Consider the following 20,717-nt stretch of genomic DNA (forward strand, 5'->3'; position numbering starts at 1 on the left):
TATCTAAATATGTATTCCAGATTGGGTTGTTCCGATTCTGATTCCAATATTGGAAATACATCCGAAACTGCTTGAAATATCAGCAGGTACACAAGTTTATGCACCGATCCGCTAACGTAGGTCTGCATTTTGTGTTAAATGGTTACAACCTCTAGAAGTAAGACCTCCATAATAACAAAACGTTGATGATTTATTACTTTTATGGATCTAATTAACTTAAAGAAAACAAATGTTTCTGATGATGGTGGAAACTCGCCTTAAGTTTATCAGACTGACATTTAAAGGCCTTTTTTTTTGCTTGTTAATCCACACAGAATTACGGCTAAATTTATGCTTTAGATGTCAACATTTGTCTTCTGATGTGCCAAGAGTGTTTTTTCTTCATCCATCCACCATTATTTCACCCAAAGTAAAAGCATCTAAATATGTGGTAAACTACTTAGTTGTTCTTATCTCTGAATCCCCTTCATTAAAAAAGGGCAGTTGATTCTTGATAGTGACATCAAATGTTTTTATACTTGAAAACACTTGCACTTCAGACTGTCTCGTACTGATTCTTCCTCTAGGATGGTCAGCTGATTGAGTGCGGCTGCTGCTTCGGAGAGTTTGCATTTGAGAAGATGACTCAGTGTTCAGACGGACATCTGTTCTGCAAAGAGTGCCTGATCAAATACGCTCAAGAGGCGGTGTTTGGCTCCGGAAAGGTACACATGGACACATTTTATTCTCACCTCAGGTTATGACGCACAGAGTTGGTGAACACCAAACAAAACGTGAAGAAATAACAATAGATGGCAGATAGTTTAGTTTCAATACCCTGACACTGGCACAGCAGAAAAATGTCTGCTTTTGTTAACATTCACTGATAATGCTGTGAAATAGTTCTGGGTTTAGGTCTTTGCTTTTGAAAAGCACTGTGGTGGGAAACATTGCCAATCAAAATCTCAGAGTGGTTGAATATGTAGGCCTTTGCTATTGAATATAGTCTAATTGTACAGCTCTAAAATGAATTCTAATTTATTGCTGCTGTCATATTTTGTAACATTTTTTATTGGTTTACATTATAATAAGTGTTTTAATGCTTTTTAAAATGTCTTGTTTCACCTTGAAATAGGTAAAAAACTATTAACTAGACCTTTGCCTGAAGATGCTTGTGAATTTACCTTTGTATTTTTTAATTCTTCTGTGTTCGTTTCACAGTCGGAGCTGAGCTGCATGGAGGGGGGCTGCCCATGCTCCTACCCGGTGTGCGAGCTTGAGAAAGTTCTCCCAGAGAACATACTGTGTAAATATTACGAGAGGCAGGCGGAGGAGGCAGTCGCAGCCACCTGTGCCGATGAACTTGTGCGGTAAGTGTTGTCACTGCTCTTCTCTGAGTATTCTCAAGTACACTTGTTATTTACATTTTCAGGATCTATCCCTTCAAATACATGCATTGTTGCACAGATTTTTAGTTTTGAAGTTTTTAAATCCTCTAGAGAATAGAAAGAATTGTTTAATTGTAGGTCAATAAACCAAAATTATTTGGAAGAAATTATACTATTTCTTAAGTTTTACTTCTTATGCAAGAATGTCAGATATTTGAGCACAGGTTTTTAGCCTTAGTTCAGCCCATATATATAGGCTGCAGTCTTCAACTCATAGCCACTTGTTTGATTCCTGGCCTTGGCCCTTTGATATACACTAAATGGACAATAGTGGTGTATAAATCAAGCACTTTAAAGCAACTAAGTGACTCAAAGCATGCTACTCTGATGGATTCCACTTTTGCAATACGATGATTTGTGAAATTTCATCACTGCTGGATATGCCATAGTCAACTGTAAGTGATACTTTTAGAAAGTGGAAGCATTAAGGGATAACAGAAACTCAGCCACAAAGAAGAAAACCACTTAAAATCCCAGAGCGGGGTCAACAGCTGCTAAGATGAATGGATTGTTAAAGTCACCATCACTCTGCTCACTCCATAGCTGAAGAGTTCTGAACTTCCATGGCATTAATGTAAGCACAAAAACTGCAGCAGGAGCTTCATGAAATGGGTTTCCACGACCAAGCAGCTGCATGCAAGCCTCAAACCACCAAGTCAAATGCCAAGTGTCAGAAGGAGTGGTGTAAAGCACTCATTCCATTGGTCTGGGACCCATTGTTGGATTGTGGGAGATTTTTTTGGGGGGTTGTCAAATGAGTTCTCAGAATAATAAAAAAAAGAAATGCATTGTTCCAGACCAGACTGCCACTGAAGGTCCAAGGAGTCAAGCATGTGAAGACAGCCAATGTTCCAATGCTCCAGATCAGGACCAGATTGAGTCTGGAATTAACGTTATCCAAACTGGCACCCTCCTTCAGTTCAACCAGCTGAGGATGGCTCAGAAGGCAGACTTGATAAGAAATAATGTATGGAAAATGAAGTTGTTTGGTCGCGATGGCTTTTTCCTCGTAAATAAGCTTTGGAAAATACTGGTGTAATGTGCTCCGACTTTGACTGTGACCGAATGATAACCTGTAGATAAAGGACTTGTACAGCCCTTTTACATCTCTATAAGACTATGTTCATACTGCAAGCTGAAATGCTCAATCTGATTTTTTCTCTGAGGATATGTTTCCTTTTGGCTTTTTAAATCCCATCTTTGTCAGATTCCTGAATTAGCCCATTTTCACAAAAAAAACAAAAACAAAGACATCTCATGTAGCACAGTGTTTGTAAAAGTTGAACTAGTGGCCTCTGGAGTAAACATATTTTGCAGCTTTATGCTGAAGTTGCTGTGCAGTGGAAGCAGGTGTTTGGATAAAAGTAAGGTGAAAGTATAGAGAAATACAAGATCTAAATGATGGATTTTCATTGGGCAATAGCTGCAATACCTCTGCAAATGTCAGAGATTTCCCCAAAAATAGCAAGGAGAGAAGGAAGTCTTTCAGCGCCTCTCTACAAAGCCCAAGGCAAGACACAGTTCATCAGAACCAGCTCCCTGGGAAAGCACCTAAGAGTTGGGCTATAGTGACTAGCAACAGGAGCAGCTACTAGGGTGATGTCAAAGCTGCATGCAGTCCAACACAGCTGTTTGACTGAAGCACATTACCAACCTGTATTTGATTTGGGACCACATGTGAAGGAGGCCCTATCTGATTTGAAAGATCAGATTCCAAGTGACTTGTGCTGTCCAAACTGTCATAAAAGATCAAATCTGAGTCACATTTAAACAAAAGAAATCAGTTTCGGGTCATTGTTGCCTGCAGTGTGAACATAGTTCTTTTGCTAACTAAATTTGTGTGTTTACAGCTTTATCATGCATTTCCCATAACCCTTCTTCCTCTCTGGTCTTTCAGGTGTCCTTTTTGTAACTTTCCTGCCTTGTTGGACAAAGACATGTCTCTGTTCAGTTGCCCCAACCCTCGGTGCCGCAAGGTCAGTCGTAATTGTGTTATGTTTTCTTAGGTGACCTGTGCTAGATTGTACCAGTCATGCAAGTACAGACAAATATAATAAGTTAGATCTTAAAACTTAAACATATCACCTACTTCCAAGCTGAGCTGCATGTGAAACAGAAAAAGGCAACCTACACTTTACCCTGAATTTTTCCTGCCTGCACTTATGTTAGCGGTGATTTCAGTGTCCACCTCAGCCTGAATCACACCAGTGCATCCAGACATTAGACAGAGACCAAATTCAGGGACACAGGAATGATTGATGAGCATTTTTTTTATGATGGTGAAAAAATGGTTCCATCTGGTGAGATCTCCACCTCTGACTCCCCCCTCCTGTGTATCTGCAGCCTCTGACGGAGGAATGCAGGGGGAGGTTTCGCTTTGTGTCTGCCAAGGCCGACACATGAATTCCAGTCTGAAATCACTCATATTCTGCACAAACATTCACACACATCATGCCCACATCATTTCTCACTCTTCTCACACAAACAAAAACCTTCCCTTTTTTTCTCTTTTTGTTTTTCTATCTGTTCGTCTACTCTGCCACAACACCACAATCCCTGTGTGACTCAACACAAACACAGACACACACACATGCTTTTGATACACTCCCAGGCAGACATAGATGTGACTGTATGCATCCTGACATAGTTATTGTGTTTACTCATGCTGTGGCATCAATGCCTTTAGTAAGAATGGACTAAACTGGCTTAATGAAATTAATAGATCAAATAGTGAAGAAATTTTAGAAACTGAATAACTAAGTTAAATGTGAAAATAAATTGTATTTATTGTTTTGGAATAAATCAACAGGTCATCTGACCAGACCATGGTGTAACTCAATAGAGAAAAAAGATTTTTTCCAGAGCTAAAATTAAGGTTTGAAAAAAAAAACACTTTTATGGAAATTTGCCCTAACTCATGATACAATTATAGGCTGATTGGTGCCAGATATTGATGTCTTAATTTTTAATTTCTAAAACATTGAATTCTCTTAACAGATTTTCCTTCAGGTTTGACTCTCTGCATCACTACTTAATGAAACATGCAAATATATCCACCTAGATTTCATGAAAATGGCAGGAAATTTCCCAAAACATTCTAACAAATTCCCTGAAATTTCCATAAAATTATAGGAATTTCAAAAGACATCCCAATTCCAATCAGATTTCCAAATTTAAAAAATACATTTCCCAAGTTTCCTCAGAATATAAAAAATGTAAGCAACCCCCTTCCAAAAAAAATTCAAATGAAATCACCAGATTTGCAAAAACATTCCTCAAATTTACACAAAATTTCCCAGAAATATAGAAAACAAAATCAAAATTTATCAATGCAAATTCTCAAAGATTTCACTGAAAAAAATTCAAATGAACTGCTAAGAAATATTTGATAAAATCCAAAATCTCCCAGTAATTCAAATGAATTGCTTAAAGTTCAATAAATTCAGACAACTCTCTCAAAAATTCTCATTGTAGAAATTATTATGATATTGTAGGAAAGCCAGAATTGAACGTCCTCATATGTGCTTGCAGGGTCTTAGAAGGTTAAATGTGTAACATGAGGATTCGTAAAGGTTAGGGTTAGAGTTATTTTTTAGTTAATGCTAGTGGTTGAATGCTAAACTCAGCTATTGTCTGATGAAAGCTAGCATTTTTTGAATATCACTGGTGACAGGCCAAAACCTTGTCTCTCCATCATTCATGATTTGATTTTAATGGTTTTCATAAATTAGTGCTGTTGGTCGGTCACCCTATACATCTTTTAGTGGGTTTAACCAATTTGAAAGCAATAGAAGTGTCAAAAACATGCTGACTATGACCATTCAGTGTTAAATTGATTGTAAAATACAGTGTTTTTTTCCCCATCCCCGGAAAGTAGTGATTTTGCACATACAAGGTTTCTGACCAAGTATGTTCTCTTATTCTGAAATGCTACCAGTAATGCAGATTTCCAATTAAGTCGGCCATTAAGTTGCTGAACAACATAGATGAATTCAAATGGTAACACTATGTAACTTGCTACGTTGAACACAGCAGAACAACATTATAACAGTGTTTGAGCTTCCCATGCTGAGTGTTATATCAGAGGGAAATGTCTGCAGTTAACACAGGATCTGTCATTTCAATCCACAAACATTGTCACAAGGCAAAGTTAAAACTAAATGCAGCTGTTCCAGAGTTACAAAATGTGTTACAGTAGTTTTAATTGACAAATAGCATTCATCATTCAGTTGTAGTTCTGATCATTTACCTGTAGGTGGAGCCAGAGATTCATAGTAACAGCTGTGCAGTGTTGCTGCACAGCTGCATCACATCACATTCTCATACACACCCAAGGATGCAAAAAAAAGGTGCTCTAGTTTTCTCCTGATGTGATTTTTTTCTGAATCAACTTCAGGTTGTAACTCAGAATTAAAAAAAACTGTGCTTTTAGGACGACTTCATATCTAATGGAACCGTTTTAGTATGGAAGGAAAAACGCACATATTGGTGCTCCTCAAAAAATTAGAATATCATGAAAAAGTTCAATATTTTTTGTCACTCTTTTCTGACAGTGAAACCCATATATTATATAGACTTGTTATACATAGAGTGAAATATTTCAGGCCTTTATTTTCCTGAAATGTTGATGATTATGACTTACAAATTTTAAAAAAATAAATAAAATTCTGTGTCTCAAAAAATTAGAATATTACATAGGATCAATTAAAAAAGGATGGTTTTTTGTAGATGGTGCAAAAGAAGGTTTATACAACTTGTTTCATGTTAAATGTCAGCAAGAATCAGGATGTAAGCCTGTGTGGTGTTCTCTGCCGTCCCCTCCCCCGCTTTAAATCAAATACAGCTCAGTGTAATGATTTCATATTTTTAATCCTGGTTCCCATCAATGGAAGCTCAGTTCAAGACAGTTGTGGTACTGTTGACCCACAGACCCGCTCAGTCTATGAGCAGGGAGGGGCTTCATTATGTAACTGACACACTTCTGTAAGCCCACCCGCCTTTTCCCACAACGCCGCCTCATTGGCTGACTGCCCCGTCCACTCCCCTCGCGCTGGTCCCTCACTGGTCTGACACACTTCCTCCTCCATTTCAAATGTGGTTCAGATCAAGTTTGACCCAGATTCTCCTCCCCCCTCCCCTCCCTTTTCCTTTCTCCTGCTCTTCTCCCCCGGCTCTGTCTGACCTACACAAACACACATGCATGTTCATGCACACAGTAGGGACTCACTAATGTATTCCACATGTGGTTACAAGGACATGTGGACGGTAAGGTTTCTGGCATAAATCCTTTATATTTTGTCCTCGCTTTCTGGTGTGTACTCATGTTTGAATGTAGTAAAAAGAAATCAACTCCTCCTAAAAACAAGAAAAGTATAAAAACGCTCGTGCACACAAACTAACACACACATCTATGCACACAAGCTAGGACTAACTAATGTGTTTCACATGTGGTTACGAGGACATTTGGACAAGAAGGTTTCTGGCCTGCATGTGATTACTTCATGAAAGCAAAGGAATAGAAATGTAGGCCACTAGAAGGCTGACACAGTGCAAATGAGAGCGGGAAGTGAGCACAGAAGTGTGTTTGTTGTAGGGACAATTTCACATCTTCTTCATGCAGAATAGCAGTGACTCCCAAAGTGGGGCCCATGGCACCTAGGGGGGTGCCCTAAGCTGGCAGTCTGTGCACCAATTTGCAGAGTGTTGATTCTCAAAACTACAAATCATCAACTGTCAAATGCAGCTTTATCATAGAAAAGCTAATTTGGTTAACTGTTAGCTACCTGCTACATTCACTGCAAAAGCAATTTTATTGTTCATTTGTGGTATGTTTTACAGTGCATGTTAACCACTCTTTGATGCCACAAACAAAAAGTTGCTCCTCCATTACTGATGTCCATCTAAACTTTATGCTTTACATTTACTATTGTTAGCATTGGTTGTGTTTTTGTAGTGCTTTCTCCTTCGGTCAGTTTGCTACTGGATTGGCTATTTCTCTGTTCATATAACTATTCTGCTTGTGCCTGTTCAGCTGTTCTCAATGTTCACCCCACACAACATGTCTTCTGATAATTTGAATGTGATCATTGAACCTGTTTGATATTTAATAAGCAAGCACGATACTGGATTTTTGCCGATATCAGATACGCCAATATTTACCAATTAATTTTAGCAAATAATGATTTCTATTCCGATATTCAAATGTAGTTCAGGCCTAAAACTTCAGTCCTTAAAGCATGCAATCTTAAATTTTAAGATGCACAAGTTAACAAATTTATGCCCATAAAACAGACTTTAAAGTATAAATTATGATAATAAGAGATTTCAGCTGATGTCGGCCTGTTGGTCCAGCCCAAAACTTCACTGACTTAATTGTTCATACAAACAGAATTTATAGCTGATGGAGGCAGATTTTATAGCCAAAATATCAGTTGTAAATATCAGCTGAAATGTTCATAACAGCTGATACCAATAATTCACTATTTAAGCTAATATCTGCCAATACTGATATGGTGATTATATTTTGCATCCCTAATATTGAAGATCTTGATTCAGGGTTGCTCCCATCAGCATCTGAGCAGGTGGTAAAAGTCACATTTAACATGGCACAGAAGTAGCCAGAGCCACAGTACATACTCCATATCGTTTGGAAAGCAATTGAGCTGAAGAAGATGACAGAAAGGCAGCCATTGATTTACAAAGAAGTACACAAATTTTTAGAAGTCAGGCATGAAACACTGCAAAATAACTAACAGATTTATTACACTGTCCTAGCTGCCTCTTAAGGCAATATGAAGAGATTATTTAGCATCAGAGTCAGACTCAGCTTTCATGGCCATGGTATGCTTACTGGACAAGGATTTTGACTATGTTAGCTTTGCTCTCCTTTTTTCCTTAAACATACATGTCCATGTGCATTGACAATGTGGTTGCAAGATATGCAAAGGGTGCAAGAATGCAGAGGTCATGGGTTGATGCCAATAATCACACAACAAATACATCTGACTTCCTTACCACTGTCTATGGTCTAAATGGAGAAAAACAGCAATCACAGATGACAGTAATACCCGCCAATTTTGACAATAATGCTTGTAACTATTTTCTTGCCATTTTTAAACAACCAACTAAGAAGAGGAAGAAGCAGGCATAACAAAAACAAAGAAAAGTTTGCTAGGGGTGCAGTAGCAGAGGAGTGATGAGACCTATGGGTGAGACCTGTTGGCTTTCCCTCTTCGCAACTTCTCTAGGCTGTTTTTTAAAAGCCTCTGGATGTAAAAGCAGAAAGGGGTGAGGACATTAGCGACGCTAATACATTTTAAAGGTTAAATGTAGATATGCAGAAGTATGGAACAGCAGCTAAATGTGATACTCCGCAGTCCTTCAGACTGGCAAACAAAAGTGATGATTTTGCACAAGTAAAAGACATTTTAGCATCTTTACCTCTACATATCCAGGTTTAGCCTTTAATGTGCTGTTTACTAACAACTATGTGATGGCATCATACTACATCAATCATTAATATGAAACCAAAAAAGGCTCTGAAATACACGTAATTTATTTTTCTTATAAAGTTGTATTAATTGTATCATTCTCAGGAGATATTAGCCTGCTTATATCTGGGTTACTTTTTATTTTGCATCTTTCTTTTTATCTGGTAGTTTAAGGTTGATATAAATAACACTTTAAGGATCAAACTGTAAGCCAACAACTATCAGCTTAAAAGTAATAAACGAGGGAAGCCTGGAATTACACCTATATATTTGGACCCCAAAACAGAGGTACAAACCAAGCTGTGACCTGTGAACATTACACCCCTAGTATATAATAATCCTGATCTTAATGAAAATCAGAATAATCATGGTTATGATTAATGCTGCATTAACACACTCCTGTATGCACACGAGTCGGGGCAGCTAATGTATTCCACTTATGGTTATGATGACAGTTGGACAGACTTGCTTGTGGATTGTGTGCGATTACTTCATGAAAGCTTAAGGATGTAAATGTAGGGCAGTGGGAGGCTGTCACAGTGCAAACAAGCACGGGAAGTGTGCACAGAAGTGTGTGTGCATGACTGTATTAGGGCATTAACACATCTGCTGCATATCACAGAAGAAGACTGAGATGTATTAACTCATGCCATGTGTTGTTTGTACTTGTATATGCAGTAAAAGTCGCCTCCCTTCAAAAAAGCATGCACACACAATATAACCCACATAGACACACACATGTTTATCCACAAAGGCTGGCTAATGTATTCCACATGTGGTTATGAAGAGTCTTGGACAGGCTTGTTTCTGGCCTGTGTGTGATTACTTCACGAAAGCTAGAGGATGTGAAATGTAGGGCAGTAGGAGGCTGTCATGGTGCAAAGGAAAGCAGGGAGTTTGCACAGCAGTGTGCATGCGCGTGTGTTGTGTAGCACCAGTTGGCTTCTCAGAACGTGATCACTTCTGCTCCATAGAATATCAAACATTAAGATAAATGGACTCACGTTATGCACTCATCCCTTTTATTTTGTGGTGTGCTCACACTTGATTGCAGTAAAAGCCTCCTCCCCACACACACAAAGAAACCACGCACATGCACGTTTAATGCAGATCCCCAATCGGAAGCTCTGCAAACTAGCTGCACTGCCTTATAAGGGCTGCTACTGCTTACAACACATGAAACAGGATTTTTTTTAAAAGGATGCAGGGGAGGAGAGGAAAGATATGAATGAAAAAGAAGGAAGGGGATGCAAGGGGAAGGAGAAAAGAAGGAAGGAGGCTTGGACCCAAGGGAGACTAGAGCAGTGAATGAGGGATATAATAAAGCTGCATTAAAAGAAATGAGTAAAACAGCAACAGCTCCATCTGTGCACTTGACCTTTGTCACATATCAACCACTTGCATTTGAATATGACACCAATGGGCAGGGAAGTCACACCCCAAAGCAAGGGTTGTCTGTGACATCACCGACTGTATTTTTAGCCCCACTATAAGAGCCTAGGTGTGTTCCTTCTCCTCAGCAGCTTGTCAAACAAATCACACACTCGCTTTCTCATGCTTTCTGTCACCCTCTCACTCATGCTGTCCCTCCCGCCTTCTCTTTGTGTCTAACACTAGGGGGCGATATTCCACCACTCTTCCTCTCTGTCTTTGTGTGAGCTGGCTTTTTCTGACACTTGAGTCCAGTCTAACCCCTCCTTAACACCTCTATAAACCTACATTTTACTGAAATCACATCCCATAGAGGTTGTTTATTCAATTTTAAGCGCTGCACTTAAGTTTCTTGAATGTATTTTATACATCTCTCTGCCCGGACTCATCATTTTTAATCAGGAATGCCAAAAAAATGTATATAAAAAAAAAAGATGGTCAACTTTTAAAATGAGACTCCTTCTCTAGCTTGAAGTGACCACATTTTGACTGGAAAAGTCCTTGTGTGACTTTCGAAGAAGATTCAGTGTTTCCACTGAAACTGCTCCAGCTCCCCCGCCCTCTGGCTGACCTTGCAAACACAACCATGTCTTCGAGAACTGTGAGAGCCTGAAGTAGCCAAAGCACCAAGCAAAATCATGCAAGAATGGACTTAAGGGCATGCAAAGAGGGCCAAAAAATGAGGGTGTGTCTGACAAATGCGGGGCTTCCTTCCTCGAGGTTGAGGTTTGACTTATTGCTCATTGTGCTGCATCAGCTGTCACAACCCACGCTCTTTAATATTAGATGACCAGGCTCAAATATTTATGGTGACACCACTTAGCTAAGGGTTAGCCAGGGGTGGCGTAACCTCTTGCTAACGTGCGTCTGCCCCCGCATGTCCTTCAGCTCCACATCTCAGCCTGGAGGTTGGAGGATGGAGTTGCTTGTTTCTAGGCAACCGAGCAGCCAGCCGGCGAGAAAATCACGCTGTTGCTGCAGTCGCGCGCACACATATTTTGCAGGGAGAGCCACACCTCGCCGTGTCTGTTCAAGACAAGTCCAAGTCCCTGCAGTGGAAGCCTCAGTAGCATATAGAGCAGCGATGACTGCAGGGCTCAGATTACTGAGCAAAACCTGGAAGAATGTCAGAGGAAGAGGAGTGATGGATAGATGTGATGTGGAAATGGGGGATCATCTCTCAGAATTATATTTAAGGATCTTACTAGTGAACAAATGTTATAGGGAGATTACCATGTCTCCTTTTTCCTTTTAAAAACTGAGCCTGTGTTTTTTTTTTTTCTCCAGGAGAGCTGCAGAAAGTGTCATGTCCAGTGGAAGCAGCATGTGGGGAAGACGTGTGAGCAGGTCCTGGAGAGGGACGAGATCCGCATGAGGGTGCTCTTGTAAGTGGTCTTAATGAAACATGACTCAGCCAGGCCCTTTTATCAAAACTGCAATGCCTAACTGTGTACACCAAATCATCTGAGCAGATCAGTCTCTCATTTACAGGTTTATTTGCTCTTCAGATCCATTTTTAAGGGTGGAAGTTTTAATTAGGGTTGAATGATATTTGAAAAAACAGACATTGCGATTTTATTGAAATAAAAAGATTATAACAGACAAATGAAGTGCCTTTTATGCACATTTATTACATTTAAATAAGACGATATACACTTTATTTCTTGGCTTTCTATGATTTTCGGATTTGGAATATCCCACTGTTTAGCCCTCTTACAGCGGCTCTGACTCACAGACAAAGAGGATGAGGATAAGAAGAGACAGAGCAGGTGGAAGGAGAGACTCTTTTCTTTATTAACTTTACAAATACACTCACCACTGTGTTGCTTTAATGTCATCAACCATTTCTAATGACAGATGTTGAATTCGGGTAGACTTAAATGCACGTTTGTCACCGAAATGAGAAAACATGAGATTCTAGCTAAAATCCAAAAGCACAGAAGTGGAAGGGTGACATACCCCAGGTCACCTGGGACCAGGACTATTGCACATCCTTTCAATATGACTGCTGAGCATTCGCACATCACCATCGCAGTGGAACTACAATACATCATTCAGCCCTTGTCTTAATACACTCATGCATTATAAAGGTAGTGAATATTTAAAGCTTAAGTCTTAACTGGAACAGAACTGTCCACATAAGGCAGAGTTTCACCCATTACTGTCACTTTATGAGCTATTGAAGCTGTTATGATTGGAGAACTACTGACACAATACATCATGGTCTTAAATACTTGAGACATTGCAGGAAAAAAATACACTCAAAATGTTTTTAAGAATACAAAATCTGCTTTAAAAGTTAATTGTGTTGAATTTAGCCTAGTAGCTTTTAGCAGATCAGATGTGGTAAAAATGACACATAATATTAGGCCTATCCAAATAAGTGTTTTATCACCAGACTTTACAAAAGTATGTAATTTTTATTAACTTTGAGTAAGCCTGTTATTCAACGGGAGGATCCTCTCCACTGACTCCACTGTTTTGAAGAAAATTGATCCAACAAAATTAACCCAAACACCAGGAACCAAAGAACACATATGAATCAACGAAATGCATTGCATGATTCTAAGAACCCAGAATTTCATGACAAACCCAGGCAATTCAAGAACAAAACTCAATTAAATAAAACCTAAAATGAGACCCAAGGACCAAAGATATAAGAATAAAACAAGACGGATAGATCTGATAAGAAACGCAAACAATAAGTGAGGTGGTACTGTCTTGCCATTTCTTACCCTTATTGCCTATATATTCTCAATTATACACATTGTACCTTTAAAAGAAAAAGTACAGGATCAGTGTATTTATTCTTGACAGTTTGATGTTACTTTCACTTCCCTCACACTCTCTCCCCACATTTCCTGTCCTTCTAAAGCTGGGCTACTATATACAGGCAACCCCCAAAAATAAAAATAAGAACCGTCCCAAAATAACAGATTTACAAAGAAGTCAAATCACAAGACTCATAAGGCAAGAACAGAACCCAGACAACTAGTCCAAACACAGTGAGATAATAAAAAGTTATATTCAATTTCAGATTGAAGTCTTAATAAGCAAAACAAGGATTCCAGTTCTAAGCCCCCCACCCCCTGCAAACTGTCTCTTCCACTCAGCTAGGTTTGTTGCACTTAGAGGACAGAAAGCTTTTGTACTAACACAGTGCATCCTCAACCTTGTAGTATCTTACAGCTGTGGGTGTTTGGCTGCTTGCAACTGCCATGATCTCTGCTCTGTCATGCACCATCATAACTTCCATACCGGGCACGCATGTGCTGTGTGTTGACCGCGTCTCCCTGCTGTAAAAGCCCTGTCATGCTTCACAGGTTTTAACTCGGTAAACCTCCCTATAAGTGACTTGATTCAGTGTTTAGCGGAACTTTGCAGAGATGAATTCAAAATTAAAGTATTCTGTACAAACAAAGGGAGTTTCTCCATAGAAATGCTAAACCAGGCTTTTACTTTAAAAAGCACAAACTGGAGTTCACTCGTACTGTGACACATTTTACTAGTGTAGAAACAGAAAGTTTCACTAATAGTGGAAGTTTAGGGGTCATCTTTAGTAGACACATTTCACTTTGTGTTTCATCAGGGTCATCAAGAAATGACTTGGCTGTTTCTGTTTTTCTTTTTTGTTTTTGATCATGTTTGTTTATGTTTTATTGTGTGTTGATGTGTATGACATTATGTGTGTTGGACCCCAGGAAGAATAGCCAATGCTTCTGCTAGTGCTAATGGGGATCTTATAAAGAAAGAAAGAAAAGAAACATATTCTAAGACTGTGGGCATAGATATTTTCTGCAACAAGATAGATATGGTTCTCTTTTATCTTTTGACTGTCTATTTTATCCAAGAACCACGTGGCACACGGGAAAAATTGTAGAGCCCTCTATTCTGTAGACTCTTTAGTGCGTGAGTGGCAGCATTCACGCAGGTAGTCTGAAAGCTCTGACTTGTTACCATGCAAACTACATGAAAATCTAGCAATCCCACAACCAAGCCATGTGTCTGGTGTGCAGTCAGAAATGGGCTTTATGGTGTCAATTTACATTATTTTCTAGCATTGCATAAGTACTAGCAGCATGGCATGTGGACAGGTTTATTCAAAGGAACATGTAAATGTATAATTTTTAGTGGCATGCAATGATCAAAATGAAATAATGTTGCTCCCTGCAGCTTTAGACTGACAGGAAAGAAAATGGGAAAACATGAAAAGAAACAGTAAAAAACAAAAAAAAGATAAAGGCAATAGAAATATTAAAGGTAAATCAAAATGATTTGGATTTAAGTCCTTTTATTTAACCTAGCACTACTAGAACAACAGGTCTCCTTGTAATCCAAAAAGGATGCTGGGTAAAAACAGTTTATAGAATGAAGCTCCAGGAAGCAGAGAGACCGGCTGCTTCCTGTGTCCCAGCTGGCCATCAGGCAGTATTTCCTGTTTTGAGCTGATCACAGATCTTTTAACTTCCTGGTGCTGAAAGAGACTCAAAGAGGTCTGCAGGAGAGATCAGCACTGACTTGATGGGTTTAACATAACACACGTAAAATAACCACCACAGCAGCATCAGTCCTCCTATAGGTCAGTGGGATGTGGCTCTGAAATAGACATCATGAACTTACCTCAGCACTCAAAATGTTTACTCTTGAACGGAGCAAAAAAATATATGAAATAGTGAAGAAAATGATGTCAGGACTTAAAAAAATACAAAATATTTGACCCTGAAAATACTAGAAACAGGATATTTTACCGGCAGACTTGCAGAGATATGCTATATTTGCAATACTGTTTTGTCCCTTAGCTTTACTTCCTTAACCCTTTTTGTTTATTTTTCCATCACCTTTATTCACCTCTGATTTCTGCTTCCTGTCCTACAGCGAGGAGCGAATGACAGCGGCCCGAGTCAGGAAGTGTGTGAAGTGCGGGACGGGTCTGGTAAAGTCCGAGGGTTGTAATCGGATGTCATGTCGCTGTGGCAGCTTCATGTGTTACCTGTGCAGAGAGCCGATCACTGGCTACAACCACTTCTGCCAGCACGCGCGGTCTCCTGGCGCTCCCTGCCGCCACTGCCGAAAGTGCTCACTGTGGACTGACCCCACGGTAAACTCTTGCACTTGTCATATTAAGACTTAAAAATTTGGTTGCCAGTAGAAGGGTTAACAGTTGTACTTTTTCACTCATTTGTTGTTGAAATCAGTGCGCGCTCAACTTAGTTGCCGTCTATGTTTAGCATACAGCTAAAAGTTGACAATCTGATTGAAGATCTGTCTTAAAGGTTTCTGTAGTTTTCAATGCTGAGACTCTTTCAATTTTGAGACTCTGACTTGAGTCGCACACAGGTGTGCCTCACTCTTGACTTGAGCTGAAAGCTGGCCCTGAGAGGCTTCAGACTCAACTCGGACCCAAAGTTTGAGACCTGTGCCATATCATTTTATTTTTTTATCTGACACATCATTAATAGGAACTGAAAGCCAATTCCTCTCATCACATATAAGCCTCCATGTCTGGAGCGCCAGCAGCAACAGTCCACAATTAAGCACATCACCTCCAGCTGACAGGCCTGCTCAAGGTTAACATCAGTAACCTTCCAGGGTACTAAGTTCAAGAAGAGCCCTACCTCAAACCCCAAGTGTTTTGTAGAACCTTGTATATGATGTCACATGTGGTAAAAGTTAACTCTCAATTTCCCTCCCCTTTACTGCAGCCTCTCTTAGCAACTCATGTAGAAAAGGGAGAGTAAAAAATCTGCCTCTGCAGTAACTTTATAGTAAACTTGTATCTACAGCATGATGCACATTACTTTTTGTTGATATTGTAGGTTCTGTAAATTAATTACCAAGCCAATAGATGCCCTTTTAAATGTGATATCCAAAAAGTCTCTTCATTTTGATACTTTTACCCTTCCAAACCTGCCTCTCTACACTTGACCACCTGACCACATGGCAGCCCGCAGTGACCTGGCGGCTGTATCACTTGCAACCATAGCCAGCAATTAGTCCCCAAGCAGCTAATGAGCTGGAGATTCTCCAGACACAGCAGAGCTGGCTCAGAGCAAGTCTTGGATGCTTTGCCAAGAAATAAATACTGAGAATCAGAGTCCTTTAATGTGATTGTCAAAGGAATCAGCTGCCCCTTTAACTAATGTATTCACTGGCTGATCGTCTCTGTTGCAGAGTTCAAAGAATTAACCTAAAAGTCAGAAGAACAAGTCGTCAACATGTTAGCTTAGAACAATCTGACCTGTCTGGTAACTTTCAGATGCAAGAAGTGTGAAACCAAAGCAGCAGTGTGATGTTGAAAGTTTAATGTTTAGTTGTGTCTTACAGGGATTAGGCAAAGATACACATGTAAGAACAGAGAGAGGCCAAAGAGACACAACACAAGGATCAGTGGTCTGCTAAGGCAGACTCTTCAGTTCTTTTACAGGTTTCTGATGCTGAATGTGTGACATATTATGTAACAGCATAATCAGAATTTACAACCTCAGTGAGCAGTTAAAAGTCTCCCTGTAGTATACCATCAGTATTATCAATATAGGTGGTTCTCTACTGTTGTAAAATGGTTCTCTGCTGGAAAACCTTTGATTGCTCCCCTCAGGTAGGAGGGAGTTTCTGCCTCATGTGATGGGAGTTCAAATATCTCATGAATGAGGGTAAAATAGAGCGTGAGATTGAGAGATGGATTTGTGCAGCATCGGCACTATTGCAGGCATGACGAGGGAGCTGAGCAGGAAGGGAATGCTTTGATTTACCAGTTGATCATTCTTCGATCCTCACCTATGGTTGTAAGCCTTGGGAAAAGACCAAAAGAATGAGGTCAGCTGAAATTAGTGTCCTCTGAAGGGAGACTGGCATACAAAATTATCATGAACTCTTCATGCACACTGGAGAGTCTGCATTACTGCCCAAACGGTAGCTGACACCGCCAGTTTCATGCCAGTTCCTGGTCCTGTCACCACAGTTCCTGCTTGTTTGACACCGTGGCAACTGAAAACGAGCTTTTTATTAGGTATGCACACATGCATTGGTTTAACATTGGTTTCAGTTGGTAATGGCCTTGTTTACAGACATGAGCTATTGGCCAAATGACAGCAGGTATCAGTTATCAATGTTTAAAGAAGAGATCATTTTAGAAAGCAGAGGAAGCGAATAGTTACTCTGATCTGAGTTCCTGGTCAAATGTGAGAGTTTATGTACTAGGAGTGTTAGACCAAAAGAAGTATCAAAAAGAACATTAGCATTGATTTTGGTTTGTTATTTCAAACATTGATGTTGGTATCACCCCTATTTTTTTTTACAATAACTGCATCTCTACATGTATGTTAAATATGGAGCTGATAAGTGTTGAGTCTCCGTTTGTTAAACTCCAGTTGGTACAAAGAAGAAAAGGGACATCTGAGGAGGGAATGTCTGGCCAGCGAATCAGCTGAGGCAGATGATGGTGGTTTTGCACTTCTTCAGCAACTGAGTGAGACATTCATGAGTAAATTGCAGGTAGTTGAATGCATTTTGTATTTTTGTAGGTTTATTTTGAAGGAGGTTCAGATCAGATATGTGATATGGCATACATAAACACAGAAGTTTAAATCAGGCTTTGGAGAGAGAGTTAGGAGCTTGGTCAGTCAGAGAGAGCTCGGAGTAGAGCCTCTGCTCCTTAGTATTGAAAGGAACCTGCTGAGATGGTTCAGGCAACTGGGCAGGATGCGTCCTGGTTGCCCCTCTTTGGAGGTCTTCTGAAAATGTCAGAATTGGAGGAGACCCCGGGGTATATCCAGAACTCAATGGAGGAATTGAATGTACCATCTGGCCTCAGAATGCCTCAGAATTCTCCGGAAGATGTGGGAAATTGTTACTGGAGGAGGGGATGTCTGGGTTAACTTGCATAGCCTGCTGCCATCAGGATCTGGTGATGGATGGATGGATGGATGGATGGATGCACAAAATCTGATGGACAGATAGAGGATGGATGGATATTTTTTGTGTAAGATTGAGCAAAGTCTAACAAAGATGGAGAAAAGCAGAATATGTAAACAAAACTGAAGACAAATAGTTGAACAAAGCATTGGAAAAAAGGAAAACAAACAAAACTAGACTATACAAACACCATGGACAGCAAATGTAAATAAAGACAAATACAGAATCCAAAACAAGAAAGAAAAGATCAATATTTTCACTTTTTCAATTTTTTAAACCATTTCTCAGCAGATGCAAAATTGTCTCCTTGATTTATGAAATATGTCCATTAATCTTTTTAAAATACATGTATTTTTCTCCCGCTAAATAACGGTTGTGTAGTAGTTGATTCACACTGAGAGAACAGTAAAAATTATTGCCTCTAAAATTGAATTGATAACTTTTTCTGTGTTTCTACAGCAAGATGATGAGCGAATCATTCAGGAGATCCAGAAGGAGGGTGAGGCCGAGCTGAATAAGAAGAGTGCAGGTCAGTGCCGTTCTCTTAAATATATGATGAAGAAAAGATGTGAGTTATGAAGAGAAATGTTTGACTGCAGCCTCTCTTCTTCCTCTCTACTTCCTCCTCTTTGTCTTTTCAAACTTTTTTGTTCAAATATGTCGGATGTTTACAGCAGATACCAGCAGCAGTAGCAGAGGTGTTTCCTGTGTTTTGTTTGTTTGACAGTGTTTGTGTAGAGGTCGTGCAAGGTTGCATTAAAACCTCTTGGGCACTGATCATCAACTGGTGGCCCGAGGGCCATATCAGACCCCCCAAAGCTTTCTGTCCCGCCCCCAAGAGTAAGAGTATCTTTTGGCTTTAAATGTCTGCAGCTGGTAAATCCACCCAAAAAAAACAATTATAATGTTGAAATACTTTTAGAATTACTTAAAGTTTGATCTGTTTTTACAGAAATTCATTTGTCAGCCATTATTAGTTAATATCTTTTTAAAATGGCTTGAGACTGGCAGAAATGTTGCAATAATGGCCAGAATAATTGATAAAAAGGGTTAGAGGGGGGCAGAAAGGGACAAAAAATTGGCAGGAAATGTGATTCAAAGAGGTTAAAATGGCAAGAATTGGTAAAGGAGGAAAAATGCATCAAAATGGGTTAAAAGTAGCAAAAATGGTGCAAAAAAGGTAATAAAAAAGGGGTTGAAAAACTGCAAAAATAGATGACAAGTGGCAGAAATGGATAAAAGAGTTACACAAAGGGGATAAAACATGCACGAAAAGTGGTTTAGAAGGGGTTAAAGAAAGGGAAATATTGGGTTCAAGAGGCAAAAATGGGCAAAAAGTATCAAAATGGGTTTAAAGTGGCAGAAATATAGCATAAATAGCCTGGCAAGTAGTGAAAAGTGGTTAAAGAGTCGCCCATGGGGGCAATAATTGGCAGGAGAATTGCAAAAAGAGGATGAAGAGTGGCAAAATGGGCAAAGAGTGGCAAAAAACATCAAAAAGGGGTTAAGATTCAGTGCCTTGTGTTGGTCCTTGTCAGCCACCATACATCAGATAGACTATATCGAACACCTCTTCTAACCTCTTCTTTTTACTCCTCAGATAATTCAGGGAAGAGGGTCGGCCCTCCACCCGAGCCAATCACTGAAGCCAAGCGTCCACGCGTGGGTCCTCCCCCTGAAAACCCACCGAACCCCCCTGCCCCTCCCCACCCCCCCCACCCTCAGGCGGTACAAGCTCCCCTGTTTGTGCCTCCACGGCCCCGCTACCCACCTGGTCCGCCACAGGGCCGGATGTACCACCAGGTTATCATGCCCCGGCTGCCCCCGGGCCCTTACGTGCCCCCGCTGCAGCCGCTGCCCCTCATGAACAATAACAACAACAACAACCACCATCACCACCACCACCACCACCACAACAACGGTCCTGTAAACCCCCATCACCACAACATGGACATGATGGACCTGCCCATGCACTACGGACCGCCGCAGCGCTACTACAGACGCTTCTAACACAGATTCTGTGGCGAGCGTGGGCATCCCGGTCCAGTCAGCTCGTCCATGAACACACAAAGATGTACTTTTCATTTCAGGCCTGTTTTTGAGACCTGATATCTTTTCCCCTTTCTGTTTATCACCCTTTTCAGAGCTCATGTGCCGTTTTGGGATTCCTTCATCACTTAGTCGCTAAAACGCACTGAAATGAAAAGTACGTCCACAGTTCAGACTTTGCCTTCTCCCGCTGAATTCGGGACTTCAGTAGTGAAGTGGATCCGTTTTATTTTCATCATGTTCGGTTTGAGGTCTGGGTTGAGCTGGCGGACGGTTTAGAAACTTAAGACAATTTATTTCTGCTTTATACAAATATTTTTGAGTACATATTTGAAAAAAAAAGTTAGCATTCCCTTCTGTATCTTTTTTGTGTGAAGTCACACATTTTCTAATAAAGCATTGAGTCACA

General features: G+C 40.1%; 1 protein-coding gene across 1 annotated transcript in view; it reads left to right on the forward strand.

Moving 5' to 3' along the window:
- rnf216 (ring finger protein 216) overlaps positions 1 to 20,717 on the forward strand; it is a 31,432-nt gene extending 10,715 nt beyond the window's left edge. The window contains exons 11-17 of the mRNA XM_041777824.1: positions 567 to 704; positions 1,201 to 1,349; positions 3,325 to 3,403; positions 11,636 to 11,733; positions 15,224 to 15,446; positions 18,719 to 18,788; positions 19,860 to 20,717. Of these exons, the coding sequence (XP_041633758.1) occupies positions 567 to 704; positions 1,201 to 1,349; positions 3,325 to 3,403; positions 11,636 to 11,733; positions 15,224 to 15,446; positions 18,719 to 18,788; positions 19,860 to 20,269 (1,167 nt within the window). The 3' untranslated portion in view covers positions 20,270 to 20,717. The remainder of the gene's footprint in view (positions 1 to 566; positions 705 to 1,200; positions 1,350 to 3,324; positions 3,404 to 11,635; positions 11,734 to 15,223; positions 15,447 to 18,718; positions 18,789 to 19,859) is intronic.

The sequence above is a fragment of the Cheilinus undulatus genome, linkage group 21 (assembly GCF_018320785.1).
Source record: "Cheilinus undulatus linkage group 21, ASM1832078v1, whole genome shotgun sequence".
In the NCBI taxonomy this organism is placed as follows: Eukaryota; Metazoa; Chordata; class Actinopteri; order Labriformes; family Labridae; genus Cheilinus; species Cheilinus undulatus.